At 43.1% G+C, this 21,044-nt stretch overlaps 1 protein-coding gene across 1 annotated transcript in view; it reads left to right on the top strand.

The window, feature by feature from the left end:
- Positions 1–21,044, top strand: part of Adgre1 (adhesion G protein-coupled receptor E1) — a gene marked incomplete in the record, with an annotated part of 73,326 nt that overhangs the window by 45,402 nt on the left and 6,880 nt on the right. The window contains 4 exon segments of the mRNA XM_013505356.1: positions 12,853–13,017; positions 16,304–16,498; positions 17,702–17,937; positions 19,246–19,312. Coding sequence (XP_013360810.1) covers positions 12,853–13,017; positions 16,304–16,498; positions 17,702–17,937; positions 19,246–19,312 — 663 coding nt within the window.

The following is a 21,044-nucleotide window of genomic DNA, read 5'->3' as shown; positions in this document are numbered from 1 at the left end:
AAAAAGACAAAAAATATAAAAGAGAGATTCATGCATGTTCTGTTTACCAGTAGTTCCATTCCTTTTCATTAACCCGTACGACGTTTAGGACAGTCACGGTGCTGCACCACCATCAGGACTTTCTAGGTCCAGAACATGTATACCCCACCCCCACCAAAGGAGACCCTGTACTCGTTCAGTACCTGGTCCCCGTCTTCCTGGCCAGTCCCTGGCACCTGCCATTCTACTGGGGACCTCACGTGAGAAGCATCGCACGGTATTTGTCCTTTGTGTCTTAATTCCTTTCACTGAGTGTAGAATCCTTGAGGTCCCTCTGGGTCACAGCATGAATATGGGTTTCATCCCTTTCCATGGCTGAGTCACGCCTCTTTTTATGAAGTTACCACATTTTTTTAATCCATTCATCTTTGGAAGGCATTTCCGGCTTTTGGCAGTTGTCAGTAAAACTGTTATAAACATCCATGGACAATTCTTTTATTTAGTTGAATATACATCTCCATGACATATACCTAGAAACTGGTAGGTTACTACAGTTATAGGTATTAAAGCCTAGCTTTTCTTAAGCCTGTAAGTTGGATGTATGCATGTTATTTTATTTCTAAATATTTTAGTGAATAATTAGGCATAGATTTTGGTTATTTTTGTTATGAAAATAATAAAACTTTCATATGTAATTTGGTTAGTTGGAAATTAATTTAAGATGTCTACTAAGTGTGCATCCCTATGGTTTTCAGACTAAATTTCTGTAAATAATTGCCCCTGTTCAAACTCCCTGAAGCATTTTATTCTATGTTTACAAACAACCTTATTCCCTTCCATACTTCAAGTACCTAATGAGGAAGATTTACAAATCTGACGGTTCAGGTCATTAGGGCCTTCAACTGACTCCAAATTTCAGTTAATCATATATATATATAAATTTGAAGCATGTAATAATTCAGACCCTCCCAACAATACAGTTTATAAGCAGCCACATTCTTGAAAATTGATCCTATTAAAATCACAAACCAGATTGCAATTTCCAATGAGATTTTATGGTTCCCTAATGTATCAAATTGTTCCATGCCTTATAAATAACAGAAGTTTCCACATTTTCAGGATAAAGAACTCAAAACCTTCGAAATTTAACACAAAAGTATTACAACTATGGATCTGTAATTTGCATCTATGTAGTTTTTCCTGAGAATAGAAAAAAAGTTTCCCACCTTAAAAGAATTAGGTCTCATACTTCAGGGGGTTTGCAGTGAGATTTTATGAGCCATAGGATCAGGGGCCACATTCTCCCAGGGTGCTTCCGGCTGTGATACTCTTGCCATGTTGGTGGAAGGAGGTGCAGCCAAGACTCAGGCCTTTCAGGGGTGGGGTTGGTGCTCAGGGTCTAGCTTCCTGTGGACAATCAACTCTGGGATTTCATAGTATCCCACTTTAATTGAAATCCTTCGTAGTTTTGCCATCTAATTTTGATAGGTAGAAACTTATCCTCATAGTTAGGTTCCTGTATAATATCCTTTGTGATCTGGTGGGAATTGATTCATTTCTCTCCTCAATATTAGGTTCTGAATTCTTTTCATACTTTTTTGGCTTGGGTTAGAATCACAAATTATAGTGAATTTATTGAAGTTCACAGTAATAAGGGGATTAATTTAACACTGCTATTACTGTTTTTTGCTGTTCTTACCTTGACTGTATTTCTCAGACATGACCAATGTTAGTAGTTAGATGTGTGTGTCTCTCTCTTTTTACTTTGTGTTACACACACCCACACACACACACACACACACAAATTCATTTCTTGAGTATTTGCTATGAAAAGTTTAGGGCAGTAATTAAGAATTCAGCGGCTCAAGTGTTGGCCTGGAAAAGTTCAAAACTGGTTATTCCATCTACTAGACAAACATTTTTGTTGCCCCACACCAAACCAGGAAATAACTGGCACAATTTCATAGTCATATTCTCAGTATTAAACAAGTTAATATATATAAGATCTCTCTCTGTCTCTTTTTCTCTTTTTCTTTCTCTCTTTTTTAAGAAATATCTAGCTCATAACAAGTGTGCATTATTCTTATTTTGTGGACCAGAAACATACATACCTTCAATATCAATCTGAAAATTGATTATTATTAAGGAACATGAGATAGTATATACATATTATTCTTTATTTTACTCAATAATTTGTGGCCCTTTTTGCTTGTTAATACATGCAGGAATACCACAGCGCTGTTCTTTAACAGCTGCTTACTGCCCCATAATCGGATTTCATCTTCCTTGATTTAACCAATTTGTTAGGATTTCCAGAAATCATCTTGAAATAAATATCACTCACTGAACAAGATCCTTGCACAGTGTTTAAGTATTTCGGGAAGGATTAATTCCTGGAAGGGAAATTTCTGGGTCCAAAATTATGTGCGGTTTCCGCTGTTAGAGGCGCTAACTTGCTGCGTTCTGTAAAAGCCACGTGAGTCTGTGTTCCCGAAGGGACCCCTCGCGGGAGAAAATGGAGGTAGATGTTGGCCATTTTCACTCTCCTCCGGCTGTGCCTCTTAGTGTCTGTCTGGCTGAGAGAGGACAGGTGCTCGTTCCTTACTGAGACGGAGGAGGATGGGGAGGGGAGGACAGGAGAAGAAAGAGGAAGGAGAAGAGGAGGAATTTCCCAAGGTGGAAGAGAGTGAGGGGAAGGTGCAGCAGGAGGAGGCGTGAGAGAGGGAAGGACAAATGTATCTTTTCTTGCAGAGGAAGGTGGAGACATTTGACTCTGTGCTTGAGCAAACATCCACGTGGACCAAATTCACCCAGGAGGAGAAGTCCACCTTGGCCACGGTCCTCCTGGAGAGTGTGGAGAGCACCACGTTAGCCGCTTTACTGACGTCTTCAGAGAACACCAGCCAGGCTGTTCACACGAAACACTTGGGTAACTAACAACTCTTCAGGGCAAAGCCACTAGGGTGCCGCACTTGGGGGGTGACCTTGGCGATGAGCTTCTCTGCAGCTTTTCTTTTGAATCTTCCCTCAACTGCTCCAAAATCCTAAAGTCACCACAAAGCAAGTGTAGTTATGTTAATGACACTTCCCATTGACTGTGCAAGGGTGAGGGCGAGGCACTGCGCTAGAAGTGTGTCAGTAATTCACACATCTGCCCCAGGGACCTAACTCCCACAAGCTTTTCCATTTTCTGTACCTTCCCAGGAGTGCTGTGGGCTAGAGACCCAGCTTTCACCACACAAGCCTTGAGAGCCATTGAGATCTCAACTTCAATTCCACCTTTCCTGGAGGCGCTCCTTCTGGTACGGAAGCCCATAAGGCTCCAACCAGATTTCTCATTGTTTTGTTGCTGCCGTTTTCCTGTCCCCTTCCGAGGGGCTCAGGCCCTCCCTGTGGCAAACCGGCCTCTCCCTTCTTGCATTGCTCTCAAGTGTGAATGTGTACCCATCTTGGACAGAAGCCTACTTCACATCCAGGACCCTTCTCTTAGGCTTTGTGTCTAGATGTCCCCCAAAGCCTCAGGCAGTCTTAGAATTTTTTGGAGGTGGCTGAGTCTAGATTGTGTGATTCATTCACAGTGCAACACTGGTATTAGAGTTGCTGAGATTAAGGGTGGGTGATTGCCGGATCAGTCCGCTGATTGGATTAGCACTGCTCTGATCCTGGTAGATACAATATAAGGGACAGAAAGAGGCTTCTTTCTCTGTGTGTCTCTCTGTCTCTCTGTCGCTCTGTCTCTCTCTCTCTGTCTCTCTCTCTGTCTCTCTGTCTGTCTCTTTGTCTGTCTGTCTGTCTGTCTCTGTCTCTCTCTCTCCTCTTGTTGCTCTTGCTGTCTTCTGCTGCCATGAACTGTTGCCCCTTTGCCATGTGCTAGCCTGATTTGGGGCCAGCCTGCTTTGGACTAAAACCTCTGCAAACTGCGAGCTAAATAAACCTTCCCTCCCTTAACTTTGGGTGTCAGGTATCCTGTCAACAATGACAGAAAAGCACCCGAGACCCCTTTTGAGTGACCCCACGCCAATGCTCCCTTTCTCTTTCAGACATCGAGAGCAAAGTCATCAACGACGACGAGTGTAATAAGGAGAATGTGTCCTTTCTCTTGAAAGCCAAAGGGGATGCGATGACTGTTGGGTGCTCCACCATTGAAGAATCTGAAAGCACAGGTAGGTGCAGGCCCCTTCCTGAGAGTCTAGGTGACAGGTGTGTTTCACCTGCAAGTATTTACTGATCGCCTCCTGGGCATCAAGATCATCGGAGGTGGTTGACAACCAGTGAGGGGGAGGCGGAAATGGGCAACGTCCTTGGAGAATTTCCTGTCTGCTGAGGAAGTCAAATTTCAGAAACATAATGACTCCTAAACAAAGTACGGGGACCCGCCCTCCCTAGTAAGGTAGCCACTGGCTGCATTCAGCTACTGAGCCCTTGCATTGTGACTGGGCTGGACTGAAATGAGCTCGGTGTAAAACGCACACTACGTTGCAGATACGTGGCACCAAAAAGGGACCGAATATGGTTCTTACAATTTTTATACTTAAATTGCTTTAGAACAAAATGTATTAAAAAATATTTTAGACCTCATCTTTTTCCTTATTTAAAAACTGACAGCCACTTCTGTGTATTTATTGTGTACAACATGATATTCTGAAGCATATATGCTTTGTGGGATGGCTGAATCTAGACAGTTTGTGGACAAGATCTAAAAATATGATGAATATTTACATTAAAATTATTACAATGAAAGACACATTGCTTTTTTCTTTTTTTGGTACCAGGAATCAGACTCAGAGCCCTGTGTTTGCCTGGCAGGCGCTGTGCCTCTGAGCTACATCCCTGGCCCCGCACTGCCATTGATCCTCCTCAGAATATTCCCCCTTGCTCTGAAAACACTTGCTGAACTCTTCTTGCTACTTTCTGCAAGTCCTGGAAGTCATCTTTCATGAATGTCTTCAGTTGCAGCCTGTTGGCTGCCTCGGTGTCCTGAAACAGTTCTAAACATTTAACAGTGATGGACATGTTGCCTCTGGGGAAGGTCCAGGTGGGCGTGGTTCCAGATCCAGAGAATATGGTGGCTGGGGATGCACAATATTGTCTGCACGAGCCTGCCTTTCCGCTGGACGGCCCTTGGCAACGGCGTTTATAAAAAACTCTTGCATCTATTACCTCACATCCTTACCATGTTTGTGGTGAGAATATGTTCACTTCCTTGGCTTTTTCCTACAAGAAAGCATACTCCTAGTAACTCTAGTCCCCACTGTACTGTAGCTCTCTTAAACATATTCTCCCTGGGCTGGGGATTTAGCTCAGCGGCAAAGCGCCTGCCTGGCAAGCGCAAGGTCGTGAGTTCGGTTCCCGGTACCGGAGAAAAACCAAAAAAACAAAACAAAACAAAAAAAATATTCTCCCTGTCTGACTGGAATGTGGTATTCTTTGACCAGTATCTCTCCAGCACCATGGATTCTGGTAACTACTATTCTACTCTCTGCTTCTATGAGATCAACACTCTTTTTTAGGTTCCGTGAGTAAGTGAGGTCATGCGGTTCATCTTCCTGTGCCTGGCTTATTTCCCTTACCATTGTGTTCTCCAGGACCACACACCCTGTTGCCAATGACAGGATTTTAGAAAACGTGCTATTTACGCAATGAGACACTATACAGCCGTAAAAGAAGAAAAACATATTTTAAAGTATAGTTTCATATTTAAAAAATTCAGATTTTACATTTTGATGTGACTCAATTTTGTGGATATTGACTTAATATATTATTAAAACTTTTTTCTGTTTTTTACAATTTAAAAATGGGGCTACCACCAAATTTAAAATTATATATGTGGCTCACACTATATTTCAATTAGACAACACTCATCTATACCGGAGTTGGCATACTTTTTCCCTAGAAGGCCAGCAGGTAAATACTGTAGGCATTGTGTATAATACAGCCCAGTTTGCTGTCCTTTATCTGTAATTAATTCTGTCAGGAATAGTTCAGTGTAAACGCATAGGGTGAAATGTGCAAAGAGATACTTGCACTAAATCCTGCAGAATATGTAGAGAAAGAAGCAGGAATCATCTTAGACAGTGCAAGCAACAGATCTTCACAGAGAGAAAAAAGCTAGGCGTATTCATGGAACTAAAAAGTGGGAGAGAGGAGCATAGATGTTGGGGGAGATGGGGAAGGAGGTAGAGGGTGTTTGATGCCAATCTGGTAGTTTACACTTTCTCCCGAGGCACAGAAAGCCTTGGAACCTTCTGTGTAGAGCTAGGCTTCCAAAGCGGTGCTCTGGCCGCAGTGTAGATGACGCATTGCAGGGGTGAGACTGGGGAGGGGAAGGAGATTGGTGAGCAGCAGGACGTCCAGAGGGAGGTGTCCAGTTGAAGTGAGAAGTGGGAGGGATCACCGGGGCTCATGAAGAAGGAGGGATCTGTGTTAGGGTGAAGTAGGAACACACCTCCAAGTTCCAGGTTAGGAGACCTCATGTATTGAAAGAAAGGAATGACAATAAGAGGTGGAGATCGAAAGTACTCAGTGTGTGTGACGGCTCAGTGGGCATCTGAGACGTCCCTCTGTTGCCCAGGGGTGGCAAGTGGATCCTGGGTGATAGGACGGGCAGAGGGGACCAGAAGCAGCTCCAGGAGGCCTCCCTGGAGACCAGGAGTATTTAAGAGGAAAGCCAGAGCCCACGAGATGGGGATAAACGTGAAGATGGAAGAACTTAACCTTGCCACTGAATGCACTGTCCCTTAAGAGTGAAAATTCAAATTTATGTTTAGATGAGATTTCTCAAGGTAATAGCCACTCAAGGTTTCTTTAAAAAAAAAAAAAAAAAAAAAAAAGCCCTCTATGGTTCTGACGAGGTCACCAACCTGGCAGTTCACGGCTACTTCAGTCCTCAGCGTAAGCCAGTTCTAATGCTTGGAACATTCGAGAGCATCTATAAGTGTTCACCAGCTGATGGTTCCCACTTTTCTTTGTCTTTGGGGCAGGAACCACCGGAGTGGCTTTTGTCTCCTTTGCAAACATGGAGTCTGTTTTAGATGAACGCTTCTTCGCAGACCCCCAGGCCCACTGGGGCACCATGGAGAGGAAACTGAGGATGAATTCTCGAGTGGTTGGGGGCATCATGACCGGGCAGAGAAGGGACAACTTCACAGAACCCGTTATCTACACTCTGGAGAACATCCAGGTTTGTGCAGGGCTCCACAGCCCAGTCCGATCTATCTGCTAAGGAATTCCCATTCTCCCTGCAGTTCTCATTTTTCTAAATTAAACTTTTTATTTTCAAATAATCATGGATTCAGCTGTGAGAAATAGTGGCAAGAAATCTCATGTGCCTTTACAAGTGTCCTAGAAGGGGACCGCTTGTATAATTACAGTAAAATATTACAACCAGGATCTTGAAATCGATGCAGCCAAGATACAGTGCATGTCCATTACCACAGTAGTCTCACTTTGGGTCTTTACATTTTTTTAAATTAGGTTTTGTTTGTTTGTTTGTTTTTGTTTTTGTTTTGTTTTTGGTACCAGGAATCGAACTTACAACCTCATGCTTGCTAGGCAGGCGCCGTGCCACTGAGCTAAATCCCCAGCACCATTAAATTAGTTTTAAAATGACACATGAAATCATAATTGTACAAATTAGTGGGGTACCGTGTGGTTTTTTAGTATGTGTATACTTTGTATAGTGTCTGAAGCCGGTTTTAAAGTTTTTAGTGGACACCATATATTTGTACATATTTATAGAATACATTATGGTAATTTGATAACACATTCAATGTTTAATGATCAAATGAGGGCAAGTGTTAGTATTTACACCTCGTCTAATATTTATCATTGCCATGTGTTGAAAGACTTCTGAATCTCCTGTTTATTTTCCGGTATGTGATAAACTGCTGTAGACTTCTCTTTCCTGTTTCATAGGAATCATTAACGCCACCTTCTTTCACAATTTCTTGCAAGTCAAGCCATTTCCCCAAAGCTGTCTGGAGAAGAGTGAGCTCTCTTATTTCTATGTAGTGCTGCCACCTCCAGCGATGGGCTAGATTTAGGTGAGAGGAGGTAACATGAATGCAGATAATACACACGGGATGATTTCACTTCGCCTCACTTTAGCATGTTTTATGGGCTAATATGTGTTCTATTTTGGAGAACGTCCCATGTGCACCTGAGAAGAATGTGTGCTCTGATAATGCAAGATGGAACACTCTGTAGACATCTACTAGGTCCATTTGTTCACGGGTTTGGTTTTGTGCTGATATTTCTTTGTTGATTTTGTGTCTAGTTGATCTATTTGTGAGAGTGGGGAATTAAGGTCTCCATTACCACTGTGTTAGTGCTTATTTGATTTTTCATGTCTGTTAGTATTTGTTTTATGTGGGTGGGCACACCAGTATTGGCTGCATATATAATTATGATTGTTATCTCTTCTTCCTTGAGTTTTCTCATGACAGGTCTATAGTGACTTGCTGTGTTTCTTTTGATCAGTCTTGGCTTGAAGTTCACATTGTCTGCAAATAAAATAGCTACTCTTGCTTTTTTCTGGGCTTGAGGCATGGGGTGTTATTTTCCACCCTTTGACTTTCAACCTACAAATTTCTTTCTGAGTTAAATGTGTTTCTTGTATGCAATGTTTTGCTGGACCTTGCTTCTTGATCCATTCTGCCAGTCTGTTTCTTTTGATTGGTGAATCGAGACCATTTACACTGATAGTCATAACAGATATGTATGGCTTATCTTTTTGATGTTATTTTCCTGTACTGGTTCCCTATGTTTCTCCTCTGTTTAATTGCTTGCCCTGTGTGGTAGTGGCTTGTTTCTCTTGGTGTCCATGTGCTTGTGCTCTTTGTTTTCTCTTTCTAATATATCCTTCAGAGCATCCTGTAGAGCTGGTTTGATGGTCATGAATTTCTTCAGTTGTTCTTTGTCATGGAAGTATCTTATTTCTCCATTGATTTTGAAAGATCGTTTTGCAGGGTACATCAATCTGGATTGGATTATGTTTTCTCTTAGGGCTTGAAATACCTCCCTCAAAACTCTCCTTGATTTGAGGATTTGTGTTGAGAAGTCTGCTGTGATTCGAATGGACTTCTTTCGAGGTGACCTGTGTCCTTTCTCTAGGCTCTTCTAATATTCTGTTCTGGTGCTGAATTTCTGGAATCTTGATTATTATATGTCTCGGTGTAGATTTATTTGGGTCATGGTTATTTGGAGTTCTATATGCTTCATTTATTCTTTATCCATGTTTGGGCAGTTTTCTGCCATTATTTCTGTGAAGAGGTTTTTTTATGGCTTTTGCACAGTCTCCAACTTTCTTACTGATTTCAATCAATTTTATGTTATTCTTTCACTCACCTTATAGCTGTTGAATTGATGTTTCATGGTATCTTGCTACTTTTAACATATCTTTCTTTTCATGGTCACTAGCCAAAATCCCATCTTCTACATCTGATATTCTATACTTGCCTTCTTTCAGTCTGTTGCATATACTTTCCATGGAGTCTTTAACATCCTGGATTTCTGTTTAGCTCTGTTTCATGGATTCCATTTCTTTCCTATTTTGAGCGCTGATTTTTTCCATGATTTTCCTGAGCTCTTCTATTTATTTTCTTATCTGTATCTGGTTTAATATCTTTTATTTTGATTGGCATTTCTTTGTGCACCTTAGAGATTATTTTTTTGTAGCCTCTTCCATTTATTTTTTCACTTTTCTTGAGACAGGGTCTCACTGTGTAGTTCAGTTCAAACTCACAGCAATCCTCCTGCCTCAGCTTCCTGAGTGCTAGGATTACAGGCATGCACCACCACACCTGGCCTGTTTTTTCACTTCTGTTGCTATCATTTCAGAAAGTTCCAGTGGTTGGTTTCTGACTTCCTCTATCTCACTGTGCTCTGGACAATGTGCCTGGCTATTGGTATTGGGTTGCATTTTGCTTCTACATCTTGTCATTTTCTATTTTTTATTTTATTTTGTTTTCTGTGTTGATGCTTCTAGATTTCTTATGGTAGATAGATTTTTCTTAGTATCAAGGCTTACCTAGAAAATGTCTGTTCCTCAGGAATGTCTTCTAGATGTAGGTGGTTTTGGTCTTCCTATCTATCTCAAGAACCTGTCTTCCCGTATAAGTACTGCGCGCTAACCAATTGCACCACTGGAGCTCTGAATCTGCCTTCCCAATGTATTGAGCATGACAAGTTGCTGTTTATTTGGCTCAGAACCAAGTCCTTTGGCACTGGACTATGGTGATGGTTATAACTCCATAAAATCACAGTGTTGTCATACAAGGGAGAAACACTGCTTATAACAGGTATGACACCCTCCCTAAAGTAGTACAGTTAGTAATAACAGTAGTCTCAGCATAGCCTGGTGTCTTGATTAGTTTGCTGTCATTGCTGAGACAGAATACCTGGCACCCAAATTAAAGAGGGAAAGGTTTATTTAGTTCACAGTTTGTGGAGGTTTCAGTCCATACTCAGTTGGCTCCAAGGCAGAGTGGCACATGGCACAGAGCAACTGTTCATGGTGGCAGAAAACAAAAAAAGCGCTAAGAGCAAAAAGGGAAGAGCAGAGAGGAAGTCTTTTTCCCTCCCTTCTACTATATGCAAGCTACCTGCCCCAGGGAGGGTGTAGCACTCATACCCATAATCCCAACATTGGACCATGAATCAATCATAAACTCTAAAAGCCCACCCCATGACTGCATGAGCCTTTGGGGGATGTCTAGACCCCCTTTAAGTCACTAGCCACATAACACCTGGTTATGACAATCTGTAGTAACTATTAACCTGATACCTTTAACCACAAGATCAAATTCTGCAGTTATATTGCAATGGCAAGCAGAGACATTGAAACAAAACCCAGGATTTGGAGGCAGATTTATTTATGTTGACAGGCACTGATCAGGATCATTTCCAGAATATCAAGCCCCCATCTCTGGTGGTCTAGGGTTTTTATATGACGCACAAGCAGGACATACAAAGGCAAGACAGAACAGCTTGGCAGTTCTTCTGATTAGCTAGCAGGGTGAGATAATCAGTTACAAGGATAGATTAATGATCATCAGTTTATGATGCTTGGTACAATGGTACAATCAGGCATTCTGCATGTTCAGTTACACTGTCGTGGTTATAGGGGTCAGGAAAGTAATTATAAAGCCATGAAGCAGTTACAGAGCTAGGCAGTTTCAAGAGAGCAAAGTTTTGAAAAGCTCTTGTACAGTACACCAGGAACTTGTATGCTACAATTTTCCCCTTTGTGGAGTGATGTTTACCCTGTTGCAGGGGCGTGTTCAAGAGGGATCAGGGACAAGATAGAGAGGTGAATGAGGTCAGATGTAGTAAGACCAAGGCTGGAGGGCAAAGGATGATCACACAAGTTTTGGGAAACTGGAAAATGCAGGAGGGGAGAAAAAAGGAAGAGAAAGCAAAAGAGTATTGAACTGAACCAGAAAGAAAAAAGACAATGTTTACTCACATGAAAGGATCATAAAATCAAGCAAGAGAGTCGAGGAAAGAGAGAAAGAGGCCAAGTAGAAGAAATCAAAAAGGAAGGTAAGAAGTCTAAGTCATGAAAGAAAGAGCAAAGGAAAAAGAGAGAAAGAGAGGGGGGGAAAGAGAGGAGAAACAAAAAACAGAAAGAACCCCAGAAAATTAAACAAAGCAGAAAAAAAACAACAAGATAGAAAAAGGAAAACCAATCAAACAGAGAAAAATAAAAGTGGTAAAACTGCTCCAGTGACCACAGTTCTGTGGTAGGTCCAGGTCTGACCTGAGAATTGTGTTGTGAACTCCAGCCAAGTTTCCCTGGATTTTGTGCTGGTTGTGGGACTGATCTTGGCCAATGGATGTGGGGGCTGGAACTGGCCCTCTGTTGCTGGAGTTCTCCCTGAGCCTTTCATAAAAAATGTGGCCTCACCCGCCTGCTCCTATTCTGTATATCTGTGGGCCAAAGCACAGCCTTGGTTCACATAACTTACCAACTGCTGGCTTCTATATTCTCACTGCTGCTTCAGACTCGTCCGCTGCACTGGTCCTGCCTGCCAGTAATGTGTGCTCCTGCTGGGGCCTTACTGGTTGCTGGTTCCACTTGGGTCACTGATGTTTTTCTTAAACATACCGTCTTCCCAACTCTTGAGTTATTTTTTTCAAATATATTTTACTTTTCTGATAATTCTCATGCGTACATAACCTGACAGGATGTTCTAGAGAGTTCACCATTGGTCTATTATCAATGTTCAGGTTTGATTCTGTGCTCCAGTATGCAAAGCACTATGTTTACCTCCTTCCATGCTAATTGAAGCCCTGGAAATACATTCATGTCCTTTCTGCCTCAGGGCATTTGCACATGTTCTTTCAGCTTAAAATGCCCTGCTTTCACCACATGTATAACTCCAGTGCCCCTTTCATGCCTCGAGTGACATCAGTTCACAAACACCTTCCATGCCAGTCCATAACACAAGATTAATTTCACTACTGTTACACACTCTGAAGACGTACTGTTATTTTTATTCTTACTAAAAATGTCTCTGTTTCTCACTTTCCTGTTTCTCCTCTCATTGTGCTGCTGTTCCACCAGAGGACCGGGCCATGTCTTTTCTACTTATTGACATCTCCTGTATGCAGCACAGAAGAAAGTATGCCATAAATTCCCAGTAAAAAAACAGTGAATGACCATGCAGCCAGCCTTAGCCCAAATTTGATTGAAGGAGGAGTTTTCTCGTAGCTTCCACAATGTGGGCAGCAGTATCCAGGAGGACTTCACTGCCTATGGAAGTGGAATCATGTCTTTCCATTCTGTATCTATGGGCCCCAAATGGCTCTTGAGGTTGGTCACATTGGAGAGAAGTTCTCAAGTCACTTGACCCTCTGATTTTTCAGCCAAAACACAAGCTCGAGAAGGCCATCTGTGTCTCCTGGAACACAGATATTGAGGATGGGAGGTGGACACCATCTGGCTGCGTGACCCTTACAGAGTCGGAAACGCACACAACCTGCAGCTGTAACCACATGGCAAACCTGGCCGTCATCATGGCCTCTGGGGAGCTTACGGTCAGTGCTGATGCTCTTTTCTCTGGGTTCCTGAGCACCTCCTAAAACCCAGTGGGAGGGGCTGGGGATTTAGCTCAGCGGCAAAAGTGCCTGCCTGGCAAGCGCAAGGTTGTGAGTTCGGTTCCTGGTACCAGAGAAAAACCAAAAAAAAAAACTAAAACCCAGTGGGAATATACCAGGGAGCCTCAGTTCATGAACTAATTTGTTCTGAGATTCTGGAAAAGATGGCCACATTTGTGTTTCCAGCCAGTCATGTGAGTCATTCAATGCAGAGCTTGCAAACAAAAATAAAATTTTGCCAAATGCTTCTGTCTGCAGACCAACATGCTCCCAAACAAAAGAGTTTGTGGACTGACATACCACTGTCTCATCCTTTGTGTGTCCCTTGTGGTGTTTGGTGTTGTAGGAAGCAGCCATGAAGACAGAGGGAAATGCGTACCATGCTTCTGTCCTTTGGGAACTCACGATCTTGTAGGGAAGACAAAGAATCAAATATAAAATCAGAAACACACAATAAAATTAACAGGTCTTATTTCAGAAACACCTATTGTGCACTGGACTGTGTTTTAAGTTGATTGTTTTCTGACACAGTTTACAGAATGCGAGATTGAGGCTCAGTACCCTACCTAGCCACAAAGCTAGTCATTGATAGGGGTGGAAGTTCTGCAGAGTTTCACCAGAACTATAAAGAACTAAGAACAATGTTTCTTAAAATAGTCTATGCAGCAGTCAGGGATTTTATTGCATGAATTCTTCACCCAAGTCACAACGTCTTGCAGGCTGGGCTTCACAAAGTTTCCTTGAAATCAAGTGGTACGAGAAGACTTACAGGAGTGGCAAGAAAAATGATGACAATTAAGAGTGATGGCCCACACACAAGCGATGAGAACTTGTAGGCACCAAAATTCAAGAGATGCTTCTTTCACGCAGTGCGTTAAGTACTCCCATTAGGACACACCATGTATCGGACTGTGAAGGTTCATATCAGACACAGGCGTGTCCATTTGTTGTCGGTTGTGCCTGTTATCCGTGCACTGTGTCTGTACTCTGATTGGTCATTTGGCTGCCAAGTCTCAAGTTTATCTATTTACGTAGCCATTTACCTCTCATCCAAAGGCTCCTGCTTGGGTATATGCAAATAATCAATTATAATTTGTATTACCACTTAAGTGCTACTGTCAATAATATTATTTATTTATACTTTATTATATATTGACATGATTATTTTATACTTCAGTGCACCCAACATGTGTTGCAGCAGACATACCAAGTGCAGCCATCTGGTTGACAGTCTTAACTGTGGCTTATTTTAAGGGTGGGACTTACATTATGAGCATCTTGAAAAATCACTCTAGGGCTTTGTTTTTTTTGTTTTTTGGTTTTTTGGGGTTTTTTGGTGTGTGTGTGTTTTTTGCAGTACTGGGGATTGATCTCAGGAATCTGTGCTTGCCAGGCAGGCGCTTATACCACTGCGCTAGATCCCCAGCCCCTAGGGCTTATTTTCTACTCAGTTCTTATTTTCAGGGAAAAGGGATACATAGGTTCATAGACAGATAGATAGAGAGATAGATAAGACTATCAATTCCCTATAATGAATGTATTTATTATGTATCACAAACTGATACTAATAAAGAACTATAAAAATAAAATAATAATCCTAAAATTCACACAGAAATACAGAAGTCCCAGGGCAGCCAAATTAATGCTAAGTAAGAGAACAAGGTTGTAGGCATTGCAGTACCTGATTTCAAATCATACTGCAAAGCTAGAGTAATGAAAACAGCATGGCACAGCCACAAAACTAAACATACAGACCAGTGGCATGGAACAGAGGACACAGAAGCAAACCTGAGCCACTACAACTGTCTGGTTCTTGACAATGGGCCAAAAGCAAATGTTGGAGAAAATAGAATCTCTTTAACAGGTAGTGCTGGGGAAACTGGAAATCTGTATGTAGATTGAAATTAGACCTCTCATTTGTTCTGTACAAAATCAATTCAAATGCTACTCCAATTCAAAAGAACCTAGGTGTAAGACTTGAAGTTTTGAAATCTCTAGAAAAAAACATAGGAGAAACACTTAGAGTCATATGCACCAGAAAAAAAAAAATCCTTCCTAAAAAAGGACTCTAGACACACAGGAAGTATAAGAAAGAATAAACAACAGAGACTGCTTCAAATTGAAAAGCTTCTGCACAGCAAAACAAACACAAAATAACAGTAAACACTGGTGAGGATGTAAGAAGGAAACCTTTCTACACTGCTGGTGGTAATATAAACTAGTATATCTTCTGTGGAAACCAGTAGGGTTACTCCTCAAAAAAGTAAAAACAGAACTACCATATCACCCCACTAGACCACTCTTTGGCACATAGCTGAAGGAGGTATACAGATTTCCTGCATACCCATGTTTATTGTGGCACAATTCACAATAGCCAAGACATGGAACCAGCTCCTCAGTGGATAAAGGAATAAAGAAAATATTGCATGTAGACACAATTCAGCCACAAAGAAGGACAAATTATGTGATTTCCAGGCAACTAGGTGGAACTGGAAATCACCATATTAAGTGAAATAAGCCAGATCAAGAAAGACAGTTTCATTCCTACTTTCCCTAACAGTGGACTGTAAAGGAAGATGACTTGAAAGTAGAAAGGATACGCTTATTAGACAAAGGGAAGAGAGTAAGGCAAAGGGGGAGAAAAATATAAGGAAAGGTAATTGGGGGAAATGGACATGATCAAAATATATTACACGCATGTATGAACACACCACATCAAAATCCAGTACTTTGCAAAATTAATATGCACCAATGAAAATACATTTAAAAGGAAATTGTTCCTGTCATGTCCCATGTGCCCCTATTCAGTTAAGGACTGGATAGTTGGCATGTAGAGTCCAGCCAAGGCTCACTCTTACCCACACAAAAGCTAGCTGTTTTCTCTGTTCTTTGTCCCCAACCTTTTGTGGAAGCACCTCATTGGCCAACCCAAGGGTCATGACCCAGAAACTTAACCCCAAGGGGTTTTGGGAGACGTAGTTCTTGCATGTCCAGCCCCATAACACACAGGGCCCAGAATACAACAGGGTAGGAATGAGTACTAAGAATTTCATTGGGTTGGAATGGGTGACAAGATAGAGAATCTGGGTTGTTCTGAGTGTCAGAGGGAGAAAAGGCTAGGAGCCCTTTCTCCCAAGATAGATGAGTGGGTCATTGTTTCTTTCTGCCTGCTGGTGGGAGGCAGTGATTCTCTTCTGAGGCTAACAGCACATCTCCTTCCTGACAGATGGAGTTCTCCTTGTATGTCATCAGCCACGTGGGCATGATCATCTCCCTGGTGTGCCTCCTCTTGGCCATTGCCACCTTCCTGCTGTGTCATGCCATTCGCAACCACAACACCTATCTCCACCTGCACCTGTGTGTGTGTCTCTTCTTGGCCAAGTTTCTCTTCCTCACCGGTATAGACAAGACCAACAACCAGGTCCGCCCCCCTCAGGATGTGCCCCATAACCTCCTTATCTCTGCTCATCCCTGCCCAACTCTCTGTCAGGGCCTTTGCACATACTGTGCCCTCAACCAGCACACACACACTGGCCACTCCCCTAGTGGACTTCTTGTGGTCGCTGCCGGTTGAAAATAGTGTCCCTGAACACACTATGAGTTATGATGTTCCTGTCAGTTATATCTTAACCGGTGATTCTTATCCATGGTGACATCACCCGTTATGAGATACATGAGAGTGTCCAGAGACATTTGTGTTTATGACAACGGGGGGAGGGTGATGTTGACATCAAATGGGTAGAGATTGGGAAAGCCGCTAAGCACCCACAATGCACGGGATGCCCCCGTCCCCCCAAGAGAGGAATGATACAAATCGTGTTATGAACCTGAGCAGTGCTATGGCTGAGACTCTCAGCAAATCCCTATCACCAGATTGTTATTCCCCAGGAGTCACTGGAAACCATGGTGATTGTGGGCTGTGCCACTTGCTCTGTATCTGTCTCCTTGCCTGGACCGAGAGCACCATGAGCGCAGGAACTTTGGCTACATGCCTGACACCGAGTAGGCTCTTGGGCTTCCTCACAGGGCGTCCAAATCCCATGTGGGGTGAGGCTGTCATTCTCTCTGCGTTCTTTGTACCACTCTCTCTGGGCGATGTTCAGCTGCCCAGCCTCTGAAATGTTCAAGGCTTTGGGACCCACTTTGTCATTTGGAGCACATTTGGGCAAGCAATCTCGCAGAGTCAGTAAATATTTTTAGCCTGTGAGCCACACAGCGTGTCATGACTACCCCGCTCCACCAGTGCGCCTTGGAAGCAGCCACTGACAATACATAAGTGGGCGTGGCTTTGCATCCATGAAACTTTAGGTACGAAACAAGCAGTCAGCCCATGGGCCGTGGTTTGCTGAACCCCGTCCTCCCGTGTCTTCAGACATTTTTAAATGTATCTGGCTTTGCCAAAACCTGTTGAGTCTTAGCTCTGGAGGTCACACATCCTGGGAAACCTCAGGTGCAGACAAAGGGGTCCCATCACGGAGGGAGTCGTGCCATGGATCTAGAAATACGTGTGGATGGAACGAGTGGAAGTCACTAGGGAAGCCCCCATGAGAATGGCCACCCTGTCCATTTTCTCTCAGTCTTCTCCCTGAGTGGAAGCACCAACACGCGTGCCTCTCCTCCGCAGACGGGCTGCGCCATCATCGCGGGGTTCCTGCACTACCTTTTCCTCGCCTGCTTCTTCTGGATGCTGGTGGAGGCCGTGATGCTCTTCCTGATGGTCCGGAACCTGAAGGTGGTGAATTACTTCAGCTCCCGCAACATCAAGATGCTGCACCTCTGTGCCTTCGGCTATGGGCTCCCGGGGCTGGTGGTGACGATCTCAGCGGGCGTGCAGCCACAGGGCTACGGGATGCATAACCGGTGAGTGACGTCCTCCCTCTCCCTGAAGACCCGCCGCCAGAGCTCGGGATGATAATCATGTGTACAGGAAAGCGAGCACCGTAGCAACAAAACTGTTGGTCTCAGAGCCACCGAGGACTGTAACGGGGGTTGTACACTGCACATATTCCGGAGTCGTTACCACTTGAGACTCATTCTGGGCAGAACTTACGAATGGCCTCGCTTGGTTCTGTTTGTTCTTACACCTGTGCATTCCACTTGCTAAAGGGACATTGGTGCTGTTGTTCCCTGTGGAAGGATGGTGTTTATGTGGTCAAAGTGGCAAATGTGTACCACGTTTCCTCTATGCGTTCATCTGTTGCTTGGTACATAGGCGTCTTCCATAATTTACCTCTTGCGAACTGTGAAGCCTTAAGCATGGGCATGCATGCACCATGGTGATACTGTGAGTTTGTCCCCTTCAGAAAGAAGCCCAGAAGAGGAATAACTGGGTCAAATAGAATTTCTGTTCCTCAGTGTTTGAGGAATCTCTGCATTGTTACCAACAATAATAAACCAAACATAGCTGAAAATATGCATTTGTGACCTAATAGAAAGAGACGGTCCATTCTCTTTCCCATAATTACGGGATGCCAGTTCATGCTAGGCTTTGAGCTCTTTGCTTGTTTATTACACAGATGACCAAAGCACCCATGGATCAAATTCTCATAGTCTAGCTAGGGCAGAAAATTTGCAAATACACAAATAATTGAACAAGATAATTTATGATATAGAAAGCTGCTATTTGATAACGTGGTAAAACACAGGTGCAGTGTCACACACCTGCAATCCCAACACTTGGAAGGCTGAGGCAGGAAGATCACCACGAGTTCAAAATCAGCCTGGAGTACCTAGTCAGATCCTGTCTCAAAATACCAAAAATAAAAATAAAATGCGGTGACCTCTGCTGGAGAGGCCCCCGCTGTTGTGACGGGTACTTAGCTGAGGATGGTGAGGAGGGGCTGGTCGCTGGATTTCGTCTGAGATTTGAATGACATAGTGTCTGAGTAGAGTTTTGCACAGGGGGAGAAGGGATTACAAAGGTTATGAACTGGTAGTGAGCTTGACCCGCCTCCTGGGTGAACGTTTCGGGAACATCTGCCCAGGTAGCATGTCTGAAAGAGGGTTCATCGTGCTGCAGGGAAGACAGAAACACAGCCTGGTCCATCATGAGAATTTCCACCTGATTTCACCTCAGGATCGTCCCCGTCAGCTCATCTGTGGATCCAAGAACAACCGCAAGGTCAGGACACTGAGGCGTCTGCTCATGCCTCTCGTTTCTGTCCACAGCTGTTGGCTGAATACGGAGACAGGATTTATATGGAGCTTCCTGGGTCCCGTTTGCACCATCATCGCGGTGAGCAGACTTTTGTGGGAAAAGAGAAGGGAAAGAAGGAGAAATTTTGTATGTATGTATATACATGATAGTTAACATGGTTGTTCTTCTGTCTTCTATTTCTATGCTGAAAGAAACTGTCAATGAGTCTTTGGTTGACCAGTATTGCATGTCTATATCTGTTTTCATGAGAAGCCACTTTGAAGATATCAATATGTAATACAACCACCATTGTTAATTCCCTACCACTTTGTTTGTAACTCTGTATTGTCTGTATTGTGCTTGTGATATGTTGTAAAATGTATGTCTGTTAATGTTTCCCTCCTTTTATCTTTAAATTAAAAAAAAAAGAAAGAAATGCGTTTTTGAGAAGGCGCAAGGAGACCCAGGTGATCAGGAAGTGCCAATTAAGTGCAAAATAGAGAGACTCCTTTGTTCCTCTCAAAAGTATTCTCTTGTAACCCTTGGCTTTAAGCTTGCAGTTTTGACTTGTGACATTTTCTTCATGCTCCAAGACCATCTCATCTAAAGCCCAGGTGTGCTGAGACGTGAAGTTTTATTAGGGCACGAGCAGGAACGGATATTTAAATGAGACTTACTAGCAGGAGAGGATAGAGCCCCGCCCGGAGAGCTGGACAGGAGTATTCCCACAGGCTCTTGGAACGTCCAGTGGCGGTGGGATGGAGGAAATTGCCACAAGGTCCGTGTGTAGATGATGGGGAGGGAGATAACCTAGGCCAGGCAGGAACTTCTCAGAGGTCTGGTTGGTGGTTGGCCACACAGGGAAATCACTGGAAGAGGACTTGAGTGTCCAGTGGTGGCCTGCTGGACTAGAGTCCAGCGCACTTAGCGTACAGGCAAGAAGGCAGCTTCTACAGGCAGCACGAGTCTGCCCGGTTTCCGGTGTCCTTCGGACAGTGCTCATCTGGACAGTCTGGTCTGTCATTCTATAGTATTCCTTGGCAACAAGTGATGTTTCAAGGATATGGTGGTAAATACTCTAATTGTTCTTTAGTGTTGACACACGGTGCCCCTCACGTGCCAGAATGAACTTATAAACTCTTCATGCCCATCTTCACATTCCCTTCAGTGGCACAGAAAGCTGTGCATTGGAATCAAATTTTGTGTCGGTAGTTCAAAGAGGCTGGGTGTGGTGGCACATGCCTGTAAGCCCAGCACTTGAGAGGCTGAGGCAGGAGAATTGCTGCCTCAGCAAGTTCGAGGCCAGCCCGGGCTACCTAGAGAACTCAAGGCCGGCCTGAATTACACGATGATATGTTGTCTCCAGAAAAAGTAGTTCAGGGAGAAAAAAGCATAAGAGCCCTGTTATAAAAGGAAGCAAACTGAATCAAGCATTTGCACCAGCTAACACTCCATTCCACATTTTCTTTATCCATTGATCAGTTGATGGTCTTATGGCGTACATCCACACCGGAGTACTACTCAGCTGTGAAAAAGGGCAAATTTGAGTCATTTGTCAGAAAACAGATAAATCTTTTTTAAAGAGGAAATAAAAAATAGAACAGAGTTTCAAAACAGGCCAGTAGGGAAGTAACAATAACTGATACACTGCATAATGTTATCTTCATAGTAGTTACTCTGAATACAAGATATAGGCATGAAATATTGTCTAAATGATACTAGCACAAAAGTTTCTTTTCTGTGAACTATGAGAAGCTGGCTGTATAACTATCTTAACTATCTTGTGTACATATGTATACTGTATATATATGTGTATATATGTATTATATAT

This window comes from Chinchilla lanigera, unplaced genomic scaffold (assembly GCF_000276665.1).
Source record: "Chinchilla lanigera isolate Chin_1 unplaced genomic scaffold, ChiLan1.0 scaffold00094, whole genome shotgun sequence".
Lineage (NCBI taxonomy): Eukaryota > Metazoa > Chordata > Mammalia > Rodentia > Chinchillidae > Chinchilla > Chinchilla lanigera.
This window is presented reverse-complemented; position numbering and strand designations above follow the sequence as displayed.